The sequence below is a fragment of the Lissotriton vulgaris genome, unplaced genomic scaffold (assembly GCF_964263255.1).
Source record: "Lissotriton vulgaris unplaced genomic scaffold, aLisVul1.2 SCAFFOLD_965, whole genome shotgun sequence".
Classification (NCBI taxonomy): Eukaryota; Metazoa; Chordata; class Amphibia; order Caudata; family Salamandridae; genus Lissotriton; species Lissotriton vulgaris.
In genome coordinates, this window is record NW_028255837.1 from 137,930 (window position 1) to 160,420 (window position 22,491).

At 47.5% G+C, this 22,491-nt stretch overlaps 1 protein-coding gene across 2 annotated transcripts in view; it reads right to left on the reverse strand.

Moving 5' to 3' along the window:
- Positions 1-4,959: 4,959 nt before the first annotated feature.
- The window catches only part of LOC147658872 (E3 ubiquitin-protein ligase TRIM39-like), a 134,172-nt gene continuing 116,640 nt past the window's right edge, over positions 4,960-22,491 (reverse strand). The window contains exons 6-7 of one of the 2 annotated variants that reach the window (XM_086952078.1): positions 16,012-16,210; positions 4,960-5,239 (exon numbers count right to left, since the gene is read on the reverse strand). In XM_086952078.1, coding sequence (XP_086808204.1) covers positions 5,071-5,239; positions 16,012-16,210 — 368 coding nt within the window. In that variant the 3' untranslated portion in view covers positions 4,960-5,070. Of the gene's footprint in view, positions 5,240-10,798; positions 16,211-22,491 lie in introns of those variants that run through there. The other variant, XM_086952077.1, reaches the window with a different exon arrangement.

The window sequence follows — 22,491 nt, forward strand, 5'->3', positions numbered from 1 at the left end:
CTCCAAGAAGAACTGCCGAGCTCTCGAGAAAGCATGGAGAAGAGACCCAACACCGGACAACATGACCACCCTCAAGCTCGCCACTCAAAAACACCATCAACTGATTCGCACCACCAAGAAAACAGCATTCAAGGAAAGACTGGACAACAACGCACACAACAGCAAGGAACTCTTCAACATCGCGAAAGAGCTCTCCAACCCCAACGCCTGAATCAACGACATCACCCCATCACAAGACCTCTGCAACTCCCTCGCCTCCTACTTCCACAACAAGATCGCTGACATACAAAACAGCTTTAGCACACAACCAAGGCTTCCCACGACCTCACCAACGACCCCCACCACCACCCTCAGCGCCTGGACCCCAATCAACACCGAAGACACCATCCGCACAATGAACTCCATCCACTCCGGATCTCCAACCGACCCCTGCCCTCACCACGTCTTCAACAAAGCCGACGCCGCCATCGCACCCCAGCTACGGAACATCATCAACGCCTCATTTGACACCGCAACCTTCCCTGAGAGCTGGAAGCACGCCGAACTCAGCGCTCTACTAAAGAAACCAACAGCAGACCCCACCAAACTCAAGAACTACCGCCCCATCTCGCTCCTCCCGTTTCCAGCCAAAGTCATCGAGAAGACAGTCAACAAGCAGCTGGCCGCTTTCCTTGAGACTAATGGATCCCTCGACCCCTCACAGTCGGGCTTCAGGGCCAACCACAGCACCGAGATGGCCCTCATCGCTGCCACCGATGACATCCGTGCCCTGCTTGACAACGGAGAAACAGCGGCCCTCATCCTCCTAGACCTCTCCGCGGCATTCGACACTGTCTGCCACCGCACCCTAGTGCAACGCCTCAGGAACGTCGGAATCCAGGAGAAGGCACTGGAATGGATCATCTCCTTCCTCGCTGGAAGAACACAGAGAGTCCGCCTACCCCCGTTCAGGTCAGAGGCCACCGAAGTCATCTGCGGCGTTCCTCAAGGCTCCTCGCTCAGCCCCACCCTCTTCAATGTCTACATGAGCCCCCTTGCGGCCATCGCACGCCAACACAACCTCAACATCATCTCCTACGCCGACGACACACAGCTGATCCTCTCCCTGACCAACGACCCCGCCAGAGCTGACCTACACGAAGGGATGAAACACGTAGCCGAATGGATGATGACCAGCCGCCTGAAACTGAACTCAGACAAGACGGAAGTTCTCATCCTGGGCTCCTCGCCCTCCGCCTGGGACGACTCCTGGTGGCCATCCGCCCTGGGCTCCGCACCCAAACCAACAGACCACGCACGCAACCTGGGCTTCATCCAGGACTCCTCCCTCTGCATGACCAGACAAGTCAACGCCGTCTCCTCGTCTTGTTTCAACATCCGGCGCATGCTACGTAAGATCTTCCGGTGGATCCCCACCGAGACCAGGAAGACGGTCACCCAGGCCCTCGTCACCAGCCGTCTGGACTACGGCAACGCACTCTACGCCGGAACCACCGCCACGCTCCAGAAGAGACCCCAGCGAATCCAGAACGCCTCAGCAAGACTCATCCTCGACATCCCCAGACGAAGCCACATCTCCAGACACCTGAGAGACCTGCACTGGCTCCCGGTCAACAAGAGAATCACCTTCCGCCTCCTCACCCACGCACACAAAGCCCTGCCCAACCAAGGCCTGAGTTACCTCAACAACCACCTCAACTTCTACGCTCCCACACGCCACCTTCGATCGACCAGCCACGCCCTCGCCGCCGTCCCCCGCATCCGAAGAGCCACAACAGGAGGAAGATCCTTCTGCCACCTGGCCGCCAAGACTTGGAACTCCCTCCCGACCCACCTCCGCCTGACCCAAGACCACCTCGCCTTCAGGAAGCAGCTCAAGACCTGGCTGTTCGAGCAGTAGCGGACCCCCCCTCCCCAAGCGCCTTGAGACCCTCCGGGTGAGTAGCGCGCTATATAAATGCTATGATTGATTGATTGATTGATTGATTGTCACCTTTTATTCATTTTTTACAAATCGTTCAGCTGTGCATATACTTAGCTTTTTAACTTTAAGTGTGTCACTTATGTCATCAATCCAGTAATCATGTGACGCCTCCTGCGTCACATGACCAGTCAGAGGTCATGTGATGTCACTTCCTGAGATACCATTGAGGTATCAGAGAGAGCGTGATGTCACTTCTGCAACCCCTGGCACATCAATATATCAACGTCCATGCCTAGATATTTAAAAAAAACACCTGAAGGAAATCATACCGGAGTAAAAGAAGCAAGGATTACGTCATCACATGAAATCGACCCAAATATAGAGACATGGGACTGATTATTTATTTTTAAATGCCAGATGCTTCTATTCAAAGAAAGCTAATCACTGAAAAAGTGTTTTCTCTGCATGAGCTCGATTCTTTACATGACTAGGGATAAAACTTCAGCATTAATTTAATTTAATGATAGGATAATGTGTGCCCTTCAGGGCACTGACGGGATCAAAACTAACAACATACAAAGCATTTAGTTTAGAATGAACCTTCCAAGTTTCCGAACCATTGTGCCTGTGGACGACAACGTTTTGTGTGCACTTATCTTTGTATTTACAAAAAGGCGCACAACTCCCACACGGGCAGAGCACACATTCAGCAGTGATGCTGTCAGAGGTACCCCGGAGGACAGCACAACTGGCAAGCAAGAGCAAGCGCAAAACATGCCTCCTGCACATAGCGCGGATCATTGAAAAGATCCACTGATTCAGCGCGTTCACTCTATCATCAAAGCACCTTGAGGAAAGAGATAGTTTTCTACATACAAAGCAGGCCTCCCTTCCAGAGGAAACGCGAACACCTTCACTGCATAAGCAAAACTCCTGTAAGTAGGCAAGACATGCAGAACTGAGGTCGAAACCTCGCCAGCTGCAGGGGGAGCTGTGACATCACAAAGGTGTATAATTAAATAGATGTACTGTGGCTCTTGTCTTCCAGCAGGGGGGCTGTGACATCACAATGGTCTATAATTAAACGGATACACTGTGGCTCTTGTCTTCCAGGAGGGGGGGGGGCTGTGACATCACAAAGGTCTATAATTAAACAGATACACTGTGGCTCTTGTCTTCCAGCAGGGAGGCTGTGACATCACACAGGTCTATAATTAAATAGATGTACTGTGGCTCTTGTCTTCCAGCAGGGGGGCTGTGACATCACAAAGGACTATAATTAAACAGATGTACTGTGGCTCTTGTCTTCCAGCAGGGGGGCTGTGACATCACAATGGTCTATAATTAAACAGATACACTGTGGCTCTTGTCTTCCAGCAGGGGGGCTGTGACATCACACAGGTCTATAATTAAATAGATGTACTGTGGCTCTTGTCTTCCAGCAGGGGGGCTGTGACATCACACAGGTCTATAATTAAATAGATGTACTGTGGCTCTTGTCTTCCAGCAGGGGGGCTGTGACATCACAAAGGACTATAATTAAACATATGTACTGTGGCTCTTGTCTTCCAGCAGGGGGGCTGTGATATCACAATGGTCTATAATTAAACAGATACACTGTGGCCCTTGTCTTCCAGCAGGGGGGCTGTGACATCACAAAGGACTATAATTAAACATATGTACTGTGGCTCTTGTCTTCCAGCAGGGGGGCTGTGACATCACAATGGTCTATAATTAAACCGATACACTGTGGCTCTTGTCTTCCAGCAGGGGGGCTGTGACATCACAAAGGTCTATAATTAAACAGATACACTGTGGATCTTGTCTTCCAGCAGGGGAGCTGTGATATCACAATGGCCTATAATTAAACAGATACACTGTGGCTCTTGTCTTCCAGCACGGGGGCTGTGACATCACAAAGGTCTATAATTAAACAGATGTACTGTGGCTCTTGTCTTCCAGCAGGGGGGGGCTGTGACATCACAATGGTCTATAATTAAACAGATACACGGTGGCTCTGGTCTTCCAGCAGGGGGGCTGTGACATCACAAAGGACTGTAATTAAACAAATGCACGGTGGCAGCCTCTGCCTTGAAGGAGGTGCTGTGACATCACCAAATTCTATAATTAAACAGATATGCTGTGGCTCCAGTCTTTCAGCGGGGAAGGGGAGCTGTGACATCACAAAGGACATCATTAAAGAAAGCATGAAGTGTGGCTCCTGCCTTTCAGGGAGGGGGGGAACTGTGACATCACAAAAGGTTTAAGATGAAGGATGTAGGATACCCCTTACACAAGATTTCTGATCAATCAATTATGAAACATGCAAATCCTGCAATAAAAACCTCCCACACTCTTTGGGGAATCACAGAGTCCATATGTGAGTCCACACTCATCCAAGGGTTGTCATGCCACAATAGAAGAATGTGTTGCATCCATCTCAGTATCACTCTTTTACCAGATTTGGGAAGATGAACCGCGGAGATAACACCAAGTGTTGACCTGTGACCTGAAGTCAAATACAGATCCATGCAGTAGGTGCATTAGTCCTCTGAGCAGCAGACTCTGCTTAATAGAAGCTGCGGCCATCCTTAAACTTGGGGGACTTCTTGGCATAGAAGCTTTTTCCTGGCAAATGGGACTATATCCGACAGGTGAAGGAAATGCTTCTTGTGTGGCCTTGCGCACATCTGTATACATTAATGGAATTACTGTTACGTATGAAACCAGCTGTTCTCTTGATTTCTCCGTTCGATAGTTGTGTGTCCCCGGGCAGGTGATAAGCCTGTCTGGAGGTTCACTCGATGTGCGGCCCTGGATTTCTGCGTGATCTCCGAGCCTTTTCTCGAACAGACTCCTCTCTGTCGAATAATGCTCCAGGGCACCTTTTATACGTGTTGACTGCATGTCCCTTACGGAGCTTTCTAAAATTAACAATAGGCCCCACTTTGGCTTTTCGTCCACTAGTTATTCAATGAAACCTTGTTGATTGTTAAAAAAACAATAACTTGAAAAATGAGAAATGAAGCCATAGAAACTATAAACATAAAGTAATATATTTGAGCAGCTGAATTATCACATTTGCAATGAGATCATTATTTAAACAGCTGTAACAGCGACTCATCCCTAATTGAAAGAATATGCATTTAAATCAATGAATATATAAAAGATAATGGGGCATACCTAAATAATACAAATATAAAGATTACATCAATGCAGCTGGTTGTGGTCGCAGGAATTCTATACATCATGACTTTATGCTCTATATTTAGTTTGAGATCGCACCTCCTTGGCCATGTCCGGAGCTGGGATTGTCTGTAAACAAAAGAAGAGAGGTTAATGTCTTTTATAAGCCACTTGGATGGAGCCAACAGATTCAAGATATTCGCACCCTATTTGGGTTTGAAAGAAAGCCCTCACACACCGACCTAGTCAGTGTCATGCTTCATCATCGGGCCCCACCGAAGAGACCTAATGCCTCTTCGGTGTGCTACGACGCCAGAAGACTGCGGAGCTGGTTTTGTGTAAAGGGTGTGTTGTGAGGATAAATTAAGCTTAAAAGTGTCTAAAGGGTATCTAAAAAAAGTTTATTAATGATCCCTAGGACACGAATACAAGAGTTCTATGTGTCTGAATTGTAAAGCCAAAGGTAATGGTTGGTTTAATTCAGAATTAATATGTCAACATGTTTCAGCCTTAGTGTTGGTTTTATTTTACCTAGGCATTCGTCAGGACAATGATAAACCCCGGCGGTATGGACTCTCTAATCGTCCACCCTGACCTGGGGACGTGAAAGTGAAAAAATAAAAGGTGTTTAAAGTGCATAAAAATAGGAAGAGCAAATGCTCATTCCAAAAATCACTCCTGGTTTTGGAGTGTCTCGGCACCTGTGGAACAAAAAAGTACGGACAGACATATAGGACAAACAAACAATTATTTGTAGGGCTATGCCATAGTACTTTTCGGTTCATGGTGCTCCAAATAAGTGGCAGCAAACGTGTTCCCAGAATAACTACTAGAGTTAAGCACCATCCACAAACCCTCTAGGGATGATACAACTAGTTCTGGGAAGTGTAGTGAAAATAGTGATTTAAAAGAAGCCGTGAGTGGCTTAAAGGGGGTTAAAATCACATGGTATAAGTGTTTCAAAGGATCAATGGACAAAGAGTCAGTGACCCACACACGTAAGTATGATGTAAAAACAAGTCTCACTTTAAAGATTGGCGCTATCTGCACCATGGGTCTCAGGAGGGGGGTTGGAGTGTCCCTGGCACATCCTAAAGATAAGAAAACATAGGCTAGAAACATACGGAATCGCGATTGACTTAGCTTCATAGTATGGTTTTGGTCCGATCGTCAATGCAGCATTACTCACGCCCTCAGCACTCGCAGCCCGCTTGTACACCTCGTACTACCTCTACCGGACCCCGACGATGGAGAGCGGGGCCGGTGGATTCGTTTTAAAGGGCTGTGTAACGTTGTTGGCGCTCTTCCGGGTGGGCGTGGCTATTCCCGATCGAGGCCAGGGTGTTCTTTCCCGTGGGCGCGGTTCGGTGAGAACGAGGCTTGGTTGCACTCGTTTCTATGGAAACATTGTGTTATGTCTCCAAAGGGAGGCTTGCCTTAATGGGCCAATCCTTGACTTCGGGCCTGAGTCTTCGTTCGTCAAGGAGAAGTCAAAAATAAAAAATAAAAGATATATATAAAGGCGAGGCTTGGTTGTGCTCGTTGCCATGCAAAACATTGCATAGTATTTATTAAATCGAGGCTAGAGTCTTTAGGCCGATCATTAATTTTGGGGATGTAAATAACAGCAGTGTTACTTTGCTGTTTGAGATGGGTTAATATTTCTCGCCAGTACAACACAATTTGTCTTGGCTTGTGTATTTAATTGAGATCTACAGGTATCTGTACGTTTTAGGTGCGCAGAGTAAAATAAGCGCAATGTTTACTACATGAATGTGAATATTCATAAGAATCTGGGAATTAAATTCATGATATTTACAACATTGATGTTTATTTGTAAATAATGCGCTACTGATCGGACGGACATGATTGGTACACTTTTCAGATTGATCTCTTGTTTGTTTGTTTTCCCTGAACACTTAGTACTTTGGCAAACATTAAAATCAAAGGGTTTCAGTTTAGTACAGTATTCCATGGGATATCGTCATTAAGCCCAATGATGTTGGTACCTAGACGGTACACCCACCGCTGTTCTTTCTCAAAGAGTCTGGTAGGGATGTTTGCGGTACCAGTAATTTTTTCAATTATTGTCCATTTCATATCATTCGGGGTATGGTTATGTTCAAAAAAATGTCGGCTCAGTTTAGTTGTTAATTTTTTGCATCGGATATTACTCCGGTGCTCACCAATGCGCTGTTTCACTTTTCTTGTTGTCATGCCGATGTAGCGTAAGGAACAGGGACATGTTATTAGGTATATCACATTGTTTGAGTTGCAATTCGTATGAGCAACTTGTGTCCAGATTTTTCCTGCTTCCAAAGAAAGTGATTTTGAAGCTTCTGTAAGATGGCATATACTACAGTCTGAGCAGGGATAGTGTCCTGTAATGGGAGGAAGACCCCATGCTGTTGTGACTGAGGGTGTCTGAGGGTCAGTCTTATGTTTTGGGCGGGTGTGAACTAGGGCATCTCTTAAGCTTCGGCCTTTTTTGAAAGAAAACATAGGTTTTTCCCAGTCTTTTTTTGCTGACTTTATGATACTCCAATGTTTGTTTATGGTTTTTTTCATATAGTTTGATAGCCCATTGAATGTTGTCACACAAGTGAGTGGCACTGGTTCTTGGTTGTTGACTTTTTCTTCTAGTAGGACTTCTCTCGGCTGATTCCTAGCTCTCTTAAAGCCTTTATTGAGGATAGCAGAAGGATATCCTCTGTCTTTCAGTTTTTCAGTTAGACTTGAGGCTTGTTCCTTGAAATCAGTAAGTGTACTGCAGTTACGCCTTAGCCTCAGGTATTGCCCATAAGGAAGGTTCTCTTTTAGGGGGCGCGGATGAAAGCTGCTGAATTCTAATAGATTATTCTTTGCTGTTGGCTTATGATGAGTTTTCGTGGTTAGACATGTGCCAGAAATTGTGATCAGTACATCCAGAAAAACAATATCAGTTTTGCTTGTGGTATTTGTAAATCTCAAATTGTTGTCTAGAGTGTTAATCCACAACAGGAAGGCTTCCAGATTACTCTCACTGCCTGTCCATAACAGCAAGATATCATCAATTGGGATTGTCTGCCCAGACTTCCCTACTTACTGTGCCTTGAAACATAGGTGCGCAGCGGACATGCTCAGGGGGAGGGGCGGGGAAGAGTTGCCTCAGGCAAGCCTGCATGCACCTGTCTGCGACAAGACCGCGTCAGGCGCTAGGACCCCAGGTCAGTTCTCACCCCAGGAGTCCTCCAGGGAGCTGCTGTATCCGCTCACTAAGGGAAGCCTTTTTAATGCAATATGTTCAACCCCTGTTACCACCAAGATCATTTACATTGTTCTCACTGTTTGTGGGTCTGACAGGCTGAACAAACCTTTTATTATATTGGACTGTGGGTTTTTCTTCCTTCAAGCTCAGGTTCTCTGGGATTTTAGAGTGAAATGCACACTGATAAATACACTCTCGTATTAAGCATAAGATAGAATTTTTTTATTCATTTAGAAATACATTCACCTGATATGGCATTTTTAACAGCGATTAAGGTGTAAGACACTAACCAGTCCTTTTTAATGGATTACTGATCTACCGGCCTCCTGGTCCGAAAGCGAGTTATTAGACAGTCTGGGAGCTATTCTAGAATCATGTATAAGTATGTTAACTTTAATTTTTTTGTTGATTTTAATTTCCATCCGATGATAGTAATAACAAAGAGTCCGAGCAACTTCTGGATATCTTAAGTGGTGTTGGCCTCTCTCAGAGGGTGTCCTCTGCTACACATATAGCAGGCCGTACCCTTCCAATAATCCAGAGCTAAGGTGGATGATGTCTTACCTATTGGTTGGTCTGATCATAAAGCCCTCAATTTGATTATAAAACCGGTCTCGCCCACTAATGGACCAAAAAAAGCAGGGGCAACTCAAAACAAGTGCAAGCATGGAATAAGATTTGTAAAACGGATCTAGTAGATGTTTCAGACAGCTCCAACCCCTAATGTATGAAAGACACAAATCCGACAGCAGAGTCGTATTTCGAAGAGGTTAAGGGCAGTGGTTACTAAACTTGTGCCAGTTGAAACTATTAGAAACTACAGAAAACTTCCCTCTGCTCCCTGGTACTCATTCCATCTTCAGGAACTAAAACAACATGTTGAAAACAGGAGAGAGCACAGAGGAAACATTATCAGTAGGAGGAAAAAGTTAAGTACAATGAACTCATTCAAGAATATAAAAAACTGATCATCTTGGAGAAAAATAAATATTTCTCAGATAAAATCCTTCAACCTATGAATTCTTCAAGAGATCTTTTTAAAACTGTTCAGATTCTCTCCGGCTCATCTCCTAACGTTACCTCGGTCCCCTGTCAGCAGTTTTGTGATTAACTTGTAGATTTCTTCAAAAATAAGGTGCAGGAAATCTATGACAAACTAAATAATAAAGACAGGTCCCCAGTTCCAGCCCTGGGATAAATTAGTTCTGTGCTCGGAAAAAATATTTTTTGTAAGTTCCTCCTGTTTACAGAGGAATGAGTAGCTGAACTAATAGATCTAACGAAATCCGGGGCTTCCTCTGATCCCTGCTTCCCGAAAACAGCTACTGAGGTTATTGGGGTGATTACCCCCCCCCCCCCCCCCCCACCCCCCCTGTTCTCTTGAATTATATTTGAGAATCTAGTCAATTTCTGTTAGAGAGGAAAAAAGCTTCCATATTACCTCTATCGAAGAGATCCAACAGAGGTGGAGAACTATCGCCCTATTTCCCGGTGATCTTTTTAAGCTAAGATTCACCAAAAGCATATGAATATTGCCTTGTCTAGGTCTAGAGGAAAAGGAAATCCTAGATTCAGCACAATTTGGCTTTTGGCCAAATCACCGTTCAGAGTCTGCTTTGGTTGTTGCTGGAGATGAGTTGAGAAGCATTTTAGATAACGGAGGGAAGGCAGCAGTGATCTTGTTGGATCTATCGGCAGCCTTTGACACTGTTAACCATGCGGTCCGGTTGGATCGCCAGGTAGAGATTGGAATAGGAGGCTCAGCGCTGGATTTGTTCTGCTCTTTTCCTTCCCACAGAGAACAGTTTGTTGCCCCGGGGCAATTGGTTTCCAAGACCTTGACTTTGCCAGAGGGGGTCCCTCAGAGCTTGTCACTGAGCCCTACGTTGTTTAACATTTATGTGGCCCCCTTGACAAGACTAACCTGAGCTTTTGGATTTGCTCCAGTCACATATGCAGATGACACACGGATTGTGGTGTCTGTCTTGGAGGATGGAGATGAAACGACTAGTCGCTTCAATGGCTGTACAGGAGCCACTGAACAATGGATGAGCGATAACAGTTTTAAAACACATCTTCCAAAAACAATCTTCCAAAAAAAGCTGCTGCTGGAATTACAGTTGGATTTCATCTTCCAAGTGTCGTTCAGTTTTCATGCATCCGAACACAAAATGTTTTGTTCCCAAGGCTCGAGCTCTGAGACATGTGTCCTAGCTGTTAATATTCAAGCTCCATCCGTTACGACATTAAAACGCCTTCTATGTGCACAACCTCGAAGCTGCAGAATGCAGTTGTTGGCCCTATAACATGTCTAGATCCCGGGGTGGAAGGGATGTCGAGCTTTCATGATCAATCAATGTGAGATGAGGGTGGTATCCCACCCCACAGACAAGATTCCTACCCCCCGCCCCCTGGGTTCAGAGTACGAGCACCCTGGGTTCACAGTGCCAAACCTTATTTTGATTATTACATATTTATTACAAATTATTACATCATTTTCTGATTTAAATATATATATATATATTTTGCTGCTCATGTTGACTGCAGTTCTTTGCTCTGTGTGAGAGGGAAGAGGCTGATGGACCGTCTTGGACTGCGAGTGTCTGAAGGAACCCTGACTGAGAGACCTGATGCTGCCTGCACTGTTGAGTGTCCCAGGTGATGGCTTATGTTTATTTACTGTCGGTGGAGGCAGTGCCCTTCTTGATGTTTGTGTGTGATACTGCACCTAGAAGCCCATCAGCGGAATAAAGGCGCTATCTTCTACACTCCATTGCCTCATGGATCAGTCCTGTAAAGACGTCAATCACTACTTTCCACAGTTCATATAAACACCGACACTCTCGCGCCTTCAGTCTTGCGACGCTACTTGATTTCACTACGTCTCACTCTTCCAATGAAACAGCGGGCGGTTTGAAAGTGCACTTTTAAAGGGTTTGCTTGCTCTGGGCTCTAGATATCACCAGATTAGAGTGTATATTGGGTTCACTATTACTGGTCTTTGTTGTTACGTGTTGAGTTACACATGTCACTCTTCCACAACACCGCATGGTTCTGGGGACGGTGCACGCTGTGTTTTTTAATATGTAAAATAACACTTTAGTGAGGGTGTGTGAGCACACACACAACACTGCTTCATTCTGAACAACATTATCTTTAATTCAAAGCACGTTTACAGACACTCTGAGATACGAAGTGTCGAGGGGCTTCATCTGAGGGCTGCGTAAAATGTCATCGGAGGATTTCTTATGGTGAGTGCTGCAGATATTCGTTGCTATGAATACTTTGTATTGTGTTCAGTGCTCCTGTGTTTAACAGCGCTTGGAAAACGTACAGTACAAGTCTCTGCACGTGCTCGAGATGGTTTACACCAATGTGCAGGATCCCGGATGCCTGAAGCATTATGCCTGTTGTGTGCGTCCTTGTGCAGCCGTAGTTGACTCAGAGAGAAAGCACTAGGAATAAGTGAACCAAAGACCCATCCCGATATTATTATTATTGGAGTGTGAAATGCAAGATCACTCGGCAAACTATAACTCTCTCACATCGAGCACGGTGGGTTTTATACGGTCAATATTCACTGTAACCTGCAATGCCTATATTTTGTATCAAAAGTGCATGTGGTACGAGTGGCTGTGCTTCCACTCAGAAGTGCCTGTGTTTGCAATCAGCAGTGCCTGTGTTTACAATCAGCAGTGCCTGCTTTTTTAATCAGACGTGCATGTGTAGGAGTGAGGAGTGCCTGTGCTTGTGACAGCAGTGCCTGTGCTTGGAATCAGAAGCGTTTATGTTTTGAATCAAAAGTCTCTATGCTTGAGGCAGGTCTCAACAGTGCCTGTATTTTGAATCAGATATGCCTGTGTTTTAATTTGGAAGTGTCTGCGCCTGGAGTCAAGATTACCAGTGCCTGGCCTCAGAACTGCCTGTGCTTGGAGTCAGTATTAGCGGAATCAGAGTCAGGAGTGCTTGTGCTTGGAATCTGGAGTGCCTGTATCAGGGGTCCGCAGTGGCATTGATCTGTTCATTGCAGATATCCTGACTCCGAGCGCAGGCACTGCTGACTCCAGGCACCGCGCGATCAATAAATGAGTCTGAAGTGTCTGTGTTTAGAGTCAGAATTAGAAGTACTGGAGTCAGGAGTGCCTCTGATCGGAGTTAGGATTATCTGTAATTGATGAGTGACAGTGCATTGGCAGTATGTAGTCAGCAGTGCCTGTGCCGTAGTCAGGAGCCCCTGTGCCTGGAGTCATCACCATCTGTATTGATTGTGATTGGAGTCAGGGTTGTCGTTAATTAAGGCAGCAGTGCCTCTAATGAACTGAGCGATGCCTATGTTTGGAATCAGGATTACCTGTAATTCAGGTAGCAGTGCCTGTGGTGGAGTGAGTATTATGTGTAACTGATTCATCGGTGCCTTGTGCCTGTATTTTGGGATTTTTTAAAATAATTGAGTGAGCAGTGAATGTGACTGAATCACCAGTTCCAATGTTTGAGTCATCAGTGCTTTGCTTGAGGTCAGCGTGCCTGGAAGCAAGAGTTGCCGTTTCAGGAGGCAGTTGTTCAAGTGTTTTGAATCAGCAGTGCCTGTGCTTGGACGTTGCATAGTCTGTGGCTGGAATCATCATTACGTGTGCTAGAATCAGAGGTGCTTGGAGTGAGGGATGGCTTGCTTGAAGTCAGCAGTGACTCCGCTTGGATTGAGGACGGCCCCTGATTTGGGTTTGCGTTATCTGTGATTGAGTGAGCACTGCCTGTTCGTGGAGTATGAAGATATGCTTAGTGCTCAGTACAGCATGCGCTTGGAGTCAGCGTTAGATGCAATGGAGTCCACAGTGGATGAGCATTCAATCAGTATTTGTGTTTTTCATAAGCAGTGCCTGTGACTGAAACCAGCAGTGCCTGTCATGAGTCAGCGGTTTCTGTACTTTGACTAAAACATGCTTGGATTATGCAGTGTCTGTGCTTAGAGTCAGGAGTGCCGGTGATAGGAGTCTGTATTACCTGTGCTTGGAGCAAAGGTTGGCTGTAACGGAGTGAGCAGTGCCTGTTCATGGATTAAGCAGGGACTGTGTTGTCATCAATAGTGATCGCGCCCCTGGGCTTGGAGTCAACATTATCAGTAATGAGTCTGGAGTGATTGTGTTTGGAGTCAACAGTGCATGTGTTTTGAATCAGAATTTCTTGTAATCCAGTGAGCAGTGCCTGGAGTGAACATTTAGTGTACTGGTGTCGTGAGTGCATGTATATGGTGTAAAGAACATTTCATTATAATTTAGTGAGTAGTGCCTGTGCCTGTAGTCAGCAGGGCCTGTTTGGATCCAATGCATGTGTTTTGAATCAGCAGTGCCTGTGTTTGACGTCAGGAATGCCTGTAGCGCTCATTCTGGGAGACCTGAGTGCCTGTCACTGGAGTTACTAGTACCTGACTTTGGAAAGAGATTATCTGTGATTGAGTGAGCAGTGCCTGTATGTGGATTAAGCATTGACAGTATTTCACATCAGTAGTGCCCGTGTTTAGCAGCGCCTGTATTTGCAGTCAGCATTATTTGTAATCAGTCTTGAGAGTGCAGTGCCTGTGATTTGAAAGAAATGTGGCTAGGCTTAGAGTCAAGTGCCATTGCGTGGATTCAGTAGTGTCTGTGTTTTGAGTTAGCAGTGCCTGTATTTGGAGTCAGGGGTATCTGTAACTGAGGCAGCAGTGCCTGTGGTTGGGAGTCAGTACTAGATGCACTGGAGACAGTGGTGTTCTGTGTTTGGTGTAAGAATTATCTATACCTGAGTGAGCAGTGCCTGTGCTTAGATTCAGGACTGCCAATGATGTGAGGGTAACTGACATTGCGTCGCCAGTGCCTGTGTCTGGAGTCAAGAGTACTTGCTTTTTGATTCAGTAGTGCCTGTGGTTGAGGTCATTAGTGCCTGTATCAGCAGAGCCTGTGGTTGAGGCAGTAGTGCCTGTATCAGCAGAGCCTGTGGTTGAGGCCAGTAGTGCCTGTATCAGCAGAGCCTGTGGTTGAGGCTAGTAGTACCTGTATCAGTATAGCCTGTGGTTGAGGCAGTAGTGCCTGTATCAACAGTGCCTGTGGTTGAGGCTAGTAGTGCCTGTATCAGCAGTGCCTATTTGTAATGAGCAGTGCTTGAGACTGGAGACAATAGTTCCTGTTTTGAATCATGTTTCTTGCATCAGCAGTGCCTGATTGGACTCAGTGTTAACAGTATTGCAGTCAGCAGTGCATGTGGAGTGACTGTGATTGGAATCAGCAGTGCCTGTGCTTGGAGTTTGGGTTACCTGTAATTAAGTGAACAATGTCTGTTTGCGAAGTAATCTTTAACAGTGTTTATATCAGCAGAGCATGTGTTTGGAGTCAGTAGTGCCTAGTCAATGAATAGGCAGTGCCTGTGACAGCAGTCAGCAGTGCCAGTGTCTGGCATGAGTGCAGGTGATTGGAGCCGGTGTTATGTGTGAGCAGTGCCTGTTTGTGGAATAAGCAGTGACAGTGTTTTACATCAATAGTGTGCTTAGAGTCAGCAGTGCCTGTTCTTGAAGTCCATGTTAGCTGTAATGGAGTCAGCAGTGCCTGTGACTCGAATCAGCAATGTCCACTTTGAATCAGCTGTAATTGTGTTTTGAACCCGCAGTGCCTGTGCTTGGACTTAGGAGTGCCTGTGCTTGGACTTAGCAGTGTATGTGCTTGGGTTCAGAAGTGCGTAGAGTTAGCAGTGCATATGGTTGGAGTTGTGAGTGCCTGTGTGAGGAGTCTGTTATACTTGTGTGCAGAGTTAGGGTTATCTGTATTTGAGTGAGCAGTGCCAGTTTTTGGAGTGTGGAGTGACAGCAGTACCCAGGGTTAGTTAGCAGTGCCTGGATTTGAAGTTAGGGATATCTGTAACTGAGCCAGCAGTGCCTGTGCCTCGAGTTGTGTGTGGAGTTATCAATATTGTTAATGAGACTGAGGAGCGCCTGTGGCTGGAGTCAGTAGTGCCTGCATTTGGAGTCTGTGTTATTTAAAATGGAGCCGCCTGTGTCGGTCAACAGCAGTGCCTGTGGTCGCAGTGCCTGTTTTGGAGTCTGGTGTGCCTGTGGAGTCAGTGTTGAATGTTAATTAAATGACAAATCAGGAGCAGAAGGGGTTAAATCTGAGCCGGGAGATGGAAGGTCACTTCTCCCCCCATGTGAGCTGGTGCTCCTCCCCCACACAAGGAACAGCCCCTCCCCCACAGGACTCAAGCAAGGGGTGCCCCCCCAGGGAGCTCTAGGGGTGGGGGAGGGGAGCATGAATGCAAAGTCCAGGGGAGGGGGGGCTGCAGCTCCTACACCAGCCTCAGCTCTGTTTCTACCCTAATTAGGTAAAATTCTCTGTCTTGGAGACAGAAGATCGGGAAGAGCCTGTGCGTGAAGGGGGCCCGGGGGAAAGTGTAGAGAAGCTCCATGGAGTCTGCATTGTACATGGACACCAGCCCCCCCTCGTAATCCAGATACACCCCCAGCTTCAAGAGCCTCTCACGAGGGGACAGAGGGGTCTCAGGGGAGGTGAGAGCCCAGTACTGACCATTCCACCCCCTCCTCTCCACAGCCCAGACTCCCCCCTCAGGAGACCATGTGATCCGTCTTTTCCTCTCCACAGACTCTGCTGCGACCCCCACAGTCCATCCATACCCCTCCTGCAGCAGCTGCACCTCCCAGTAATGTCTGCCGGAGGTGAAACCCTCTCTCCCCAGCACACAGGCTTCATAGGAGGTGAATCTCTTGGGGGTGTCCGGCGGGGTCTGATCTCTGTCTGTCCATGTCACTCGTCTCCCCCCCTCAGACAGGCGGAGCTTCGGATGCGCTGTGTCTGGATCCAGAGTCACCGTCACTGCAAAGAAGAGATTCAGAATTAGAGATTCGAGCTGCAGCACAGAGGACCAATCACAAAGAGCCACACTGCACTAGACAGCACCTACGCAGAAGGAGCACACTGTACTGTAATTCAGTAGACAGTACCTATCCTATAGGGGCCTACTGTACTGCACTGTGCAATATACTGCACTATACAGCACCTATCTGGGAGAAGCAAACATTTATGCAGTGTACACCGCACTATTCAGTACACTTTACGAGACATCACCTGTGTGGAAGGAGTGCACTGTATTGTAGTGCACTAGACAGCACCAGTCTGGAAGGAGCCCACTTTAGTGTACTGTAAACTGAACTAGACAGCATCTATCTGGAATCACTGCACTGTACAATATACTGCACTACACAGCACACTATACTACACTGACCACAGTGCTGCACTAGACAGCAGACTGTAGTAAATGGTAGAACTGCCGCACCGTCTCCATTCCCAACCTCATCTTTGTATCTTTAGAGAACAGCTGAAGCCTTTTCCGTTCCTGCACAACTTCACTTTTGTCTCGTCTGCGCTTCTGTTTCCTCCTCCTTTTCCTTGATTCCGGGGATTGAATCTCAGTTGGTTTTCTCACGAGCGCAGCACTTCTTTCTGAAGCAGCTGAGTGCACTTTTACAAATGGTCTCAATCAATGCACTGGGCATCGCAGTGCACTGGACAGCACGCAGTGCTAGGGAGCCCACTGCACCGGATGACGCACGGTAATAGACGAAAGACTAAGCTAGAACCACACAGCACTGGGTAGCGGACTGCACTAGTGGGTACATAGTATTAAACAGGAATGTAGGCAGTGCTCTCTACAAGGTGTCACACTCTATTCAGATTGTCCTAGAAGGCACTGTACAAGCAGTAAAGTGCACAAAACAGCACTAGCAAAAACACAGTACCATATGGAACACTGTACTAGAGAGAACACTGTACAAACCAGTATAGTGCACAAAGCAACACTAGCAAAAACACTGTCCTGTATGAAAGACTATACTAAAGAGAACACTGTACAAACCAGTAAAGTGCACAAAACAGCACTAGCAAAAACACTGCACCGTATGGAACACTGTACTAGAGAGAACACAGTACAAACCAGTATAGCGCACAAAACAGCACTAGCAAAAACACTGGACCGTATGGAACACTGTACTAGAGAGAACACTGTACAAACCAGTAAAGTGCACAAAACAGCACTAGCAAAAACACTGCACCGTATGGAACACTGTACTAGAGAGAACACAGTACAAACCAGTATAGCGCACAAAACAGCACTAGCAAAAACACTGCACCGTATGGAACACTGTACTAGAGAGAACACTGTTCAAACCAGTAAAGTGCACAAAACAGCACTAGCAAAAACACTGCACCGTATGGAACACTGCCCTAGAGAGAACACAGTACAAACCAGTATAGCGCACAAAACAGCACTAGCAAAAACACTGCACCGTATGGAACACTGTACTAGAGAGAACACTGTTCAAACCAGTAAAGTGCACAAAACAGCACTAGCAAAAACACTGCACCGTATGGAACACTGTACTAGAGAGAACACAGTCCAAACCAGTATAGTGCACAAAACAGCACTAGCAAAAACACTGCACCGTATGGAACACTGTACTAGAGAGAACACTGTTCAAACCAGTAAAGTGCACAAAACAGCACTAGCAAAAACACTGCACCGTATGGAACACTGTACTAGAGAGAACACAGTACAAACCAGTATAGTGCACAAAGCAACACTAGCAAAAACACTGTCCTGTATGAAAGACTATACTAAAGAGAACACTGTACAAACCAGTAAAGTGCACAAAACAGCACTAGCAAAAACACTGCACCGTATGGAACACTGTATTAGAGAGAACACAGTACAAACCAGTATAGCGCACAAAACAGCACTAGCAAAAACACTGGACCGTATGGAACACTGTACTAGAGAGAACACTGTACAAACCAGTAAAGTGCACAAAACAGCACTAGCAAAAACACTGCACCGTATGGAACACTGTACTAGAGAGAACACAGTACAAACCAGTATAGCGCACAAAACAGCACTAGCAAAAACACTGCACCGTATGGAACACTGTACTAGAGAGAACACTGTTCAAACCAGTAAAGTGCACAAAACAGCACTAGCAAAAACACTGCACCGTATGGAACACTGCCCTAGAGAGAACACAGTACAAACCAGTATAGCGCACAAAACAGCACTAGCAAAAACACTGCACCGTATGGAACACTGTACTAGAGAGAACACTGTTCAAACCAGTAAAGTGCACAAAACAGCACTAGCAAAAACACTGCACCGTATGGAACACTGTACTAGAGAGAACACAGTACAAACCAGTATAGCGCACAAAACAGCACTAGCAAAAACACTGCACCGTATGGAACACTGTACTAGAGAGAACACTGTTCAAACCAGTAAAGTGCACAAAACAGCACTAGCAAAAACACTGCACCGTATGGAACACTGTACTAGAGAGAACACAGTACAAACCAGTATAGCGCACAAAACAGCACTAGCAAAAACACTGCACCGTATGGAACACTGTACTAGAGAGAACACTGTTCAAACCAGTAAAGTGCACAAAACAGCACTAGCAAAAACACTGCACCGTATGGAACACTGTACTAGAGAGAACACAGTACAAACCAGTATAGCGCACAAAACAGCACTAGCAAAAACACTGCACCGTATGGAACACTGTACTAGAGAGAACACTGTTCAAACCAGTAAAGTGCACAAAACAGCACTAGCAAAAACACTGCACCGTATGGAACACTGTACTAGAGAGAACACAGTACAAACCAGTATAGTGCACAAAGCAACACTAGCAAAAACACTGTCCTGTATGAAAGACTATACTAAAGAGAACACTGTACAAACCAGTAAAGTGCACAAAACAGCACTAGCAAAAACACTGCACCGTATGGAACACTGTACTAGAGAGAACACAGTACAAACCAGTATAGCGCACAAAACAGCACTAGCAAAAACACTGGACCGTATGGAACACTGTACTAGAGAGAACACTGTACAAACCAGTAAAGTGCACAAAACAGCACTAGCAAAAACACTGCACCGTATGGAACACTGTACTAGAGAGAACACAGTACAAACCAGTATAGCGCACAAAACAGCACTAGCAAAAACACTGCACCGTATGGAACACTGTACTAGAGAGAACACTGTTCAAACCAGTAAAGTGCACAAAACAGCACTAGCAAAAACACTGCACCGTATGGAACACTGCCCTAGAGAGAACACAGTACAAACCAGTATAGCGCACAAAACAGCACTAGCAAAAACACTGCACCGTATGGAACACTGTACTAGAGAGAACACTGTTCAAACCAGTAAAGTGCACAAAACAGCACTAGCAAAAACACTGCACCGTATGGAACACTGTACTAGAGAGAACACAGTACAAACCAGTATAGCGCACAAAACAGCACTAGCAAAAACACTGCACCGTATGGAACACTGTACTAGAGAGAACACTGTTCAAACCAGTAAAGTGCACAAAACAGCACTAGCAAAAACACTGCACCGTATGGAACACTGTACTAGAGAGAACACAGTACAAACCAGTATAGTGCACAAAACAGCACTTGCAAAAACACTGTCCTGCACTAGAGGTTACACTGAACAAGATAGTAAAGTGCACTAGATAGTACTGGCAAGAACATAGTACTGTATGGAACATGGCCCTAAGAGCACACTGCACATGACAGTACAATGCACAAGACAGCACGGGCTGGAACACTGCACTAAAGAGCACATTGAATAAGATACTACAGTGCACAAGTCCACATTAGCAAGAACACTGCACTGTATGGCACATTACCATAGGGGGCACAATGTACATGACAGTACAGTGCACAAGACAGCACGAGCACGAACACTGTACTTATGGAACACAGCGCTAGAGACCACACTCCACAAGACAGTGAAACTACCAAGAAAACTGTATTCTATGGAAGACTGGAGAAGACAGTATTGAGCACAAGACAGCACGAGCCAAACACTGCACTGTATGAAACACTGCACTAGAGAGCACACTGTGCAAGAAAGTAAATGCAGACCAGGGACTGACCTGAGGGGAATGAGTCCAGGATATCTAGTGCATGGTCGACTACCACTAGGATGAACTGATTTCCTGAAGCTGTGGCAGGGTCCAGGGGACCAACAGTGCCAATCCCCCTCAGAAGGCGTCCCCACTACTGGCGATGGTATCAGGGGAGCCCCAATCCCCACCCTCTCAAGAGGTGTCCCCACCACTGGCAGTGGTATCAGGGGAGCCCCAATCCCTACCCTCTCAAGAGGTGTCTCCACAACTGGCAGTGGTATCAGGGAGCCCCAATCCCTACCCTCTCAAGAGGTGTCCCCACCACTGGCGGTGGTATCAGGGAGCCCCAATCCCTACCATCTCAGAAGGTGTCCCCACCACTGGCAGTGGTATCAGGGAGCCCCAATCCCTACCCTCTCAAGAGATGTCCCCGCCACTGGCGGTGGTGTCAGGGGAGCCCCAATCCCTACCATCTCAAGAGGTGTCCCCGCCACTGGCAGTGGTATCAGGGGAGCCCCAATCCCTACCCTCTCAAGAGGTGTCTCCACAACTGGCAGTGGTATCAGGGGAGCCCCAATCCCTACCCTCTCAAGAGGTGTCTCCACAACTGGCAGTGGTATCAGGGAGCCCCAATCCCTACCATCTCAAAAGGTGTCCCCGCCACTGGCAGTGGTATCAGGGAGCCCCAATCCCTACCCTCTCAAGAGATGTCCCCGCCACTGGCGGTGGTGTCAGGGGAGCCCCAATCCCTACCCTCTCAAGAGGTGTCCCCGCCACTGGCAGTGGTATCAGGGGAGCCCCAATCCCTACCCTGTCAAGAGATGTCCCCGCCACTGGCGGTGGTGTCAGGGGAGCCCCAAACCCTACCCTCTCAAGAGGTGTCCCCGCCACTGGCAGTGGTATCAGGGGAGCCCCAATCCCTACCCTCTCAAGAGGTGTCCCCTCCGCTGGCGGTGGTATCAGGGAGCCCCAATCCCTACCCTCTCAAGAGGTGTCCCCACCACTGGCGATGGTGTCAGGGGAGCCCCAATCCCTACCCTCTCAAGAGGTGTCCCTACCACTGGCGGTGGTATCAGCTGAGCCCCAATCCCTACCCTCTCAAGAGGTGTCCCCACCACTGGCGGTGGTATCAGCTGAGCCCCAATCCCTACCCTCTCAAGAGGTGTCCCCACTACTGGCAGTGGTATCAGGGGAGCCCCAATCCCTACCCTCTCAGAAGGTGTCCCCACCACTGGCGGTGGTATCAGGGGAGCCCCAATCCCTACCCTCTCAGAAGGTGTCCCCACCACTGGCGGTGGTATCAGGGGAGTCGCAATCCCTACCCTCTCAGAAGGTGTCCCCACCACTGGCAGTGGTATCAGGGGAGTCGCAATCCCTACCCTCTCAGAAGGTGTCCCCACCACTGGCGGTGGTATCAGGGGAGTCGCAATCCCTACCATCTCAGAAGGTGTCCCCGCCACTGGTAGTGGTATCAGGGAGCCCCAATCCCTACCCTCTCAAGAGATGTCCCCGCCACTGGCGGTGGTGTCAGGGGAGCCCCAATCCCTACCCTCTCAAGAGGTGTCCCCGCCACTGGCAGTGGTATCAGGGGAGCCCCAATCCCTACCCTGTCAAGAGATGTCCCCGCCACTGGCGGTGGTGTCAGGGGAGCCCCAAACCCTACCCTCTCAAGAGGTGTCCCCGCCACTGGCAGTGGTATCAGGGGAGCCCCAATCCCTACCCTCTCAAGAGGTGTCCCCTCCGCTGGCGGTGGTATCAGGGAGCCCCAATCCCTACCCTCTCAAGAGGTGTCCCCACCACTGGCGATGGTGTCAGGGGAGCCCCAATCCCTACCCTCTCAAGAGGTGTCCCTACCACTGGCGGTGGTATCAGCTGAGCCCCAATCCCTACCCTCTCAAGAGGTGTCCCCACCACTGGCGGTGGTATCAGCTGAGCCCCAATCCCTACCCTCTCAAGAGGTGTCCCCACTACTGGCAGTGGTATCAGGGGAGCCCCAATCCCTACCCTCTCAGAAGGTGTCCCCACCACTGGCGGTGGTATCAGGGGAGCCCCAATCCCTACCCTCTCAGAAGGTGTCCCCACCACTGGCGGTGGTATCAGGGGAGTCGCAATCCCTACCCTCTCAGAAGGTGTCCCCACCACTGGCAGTGGTATCAGGGGAGTCGCAATCCCTACCCTCTCAGAAGG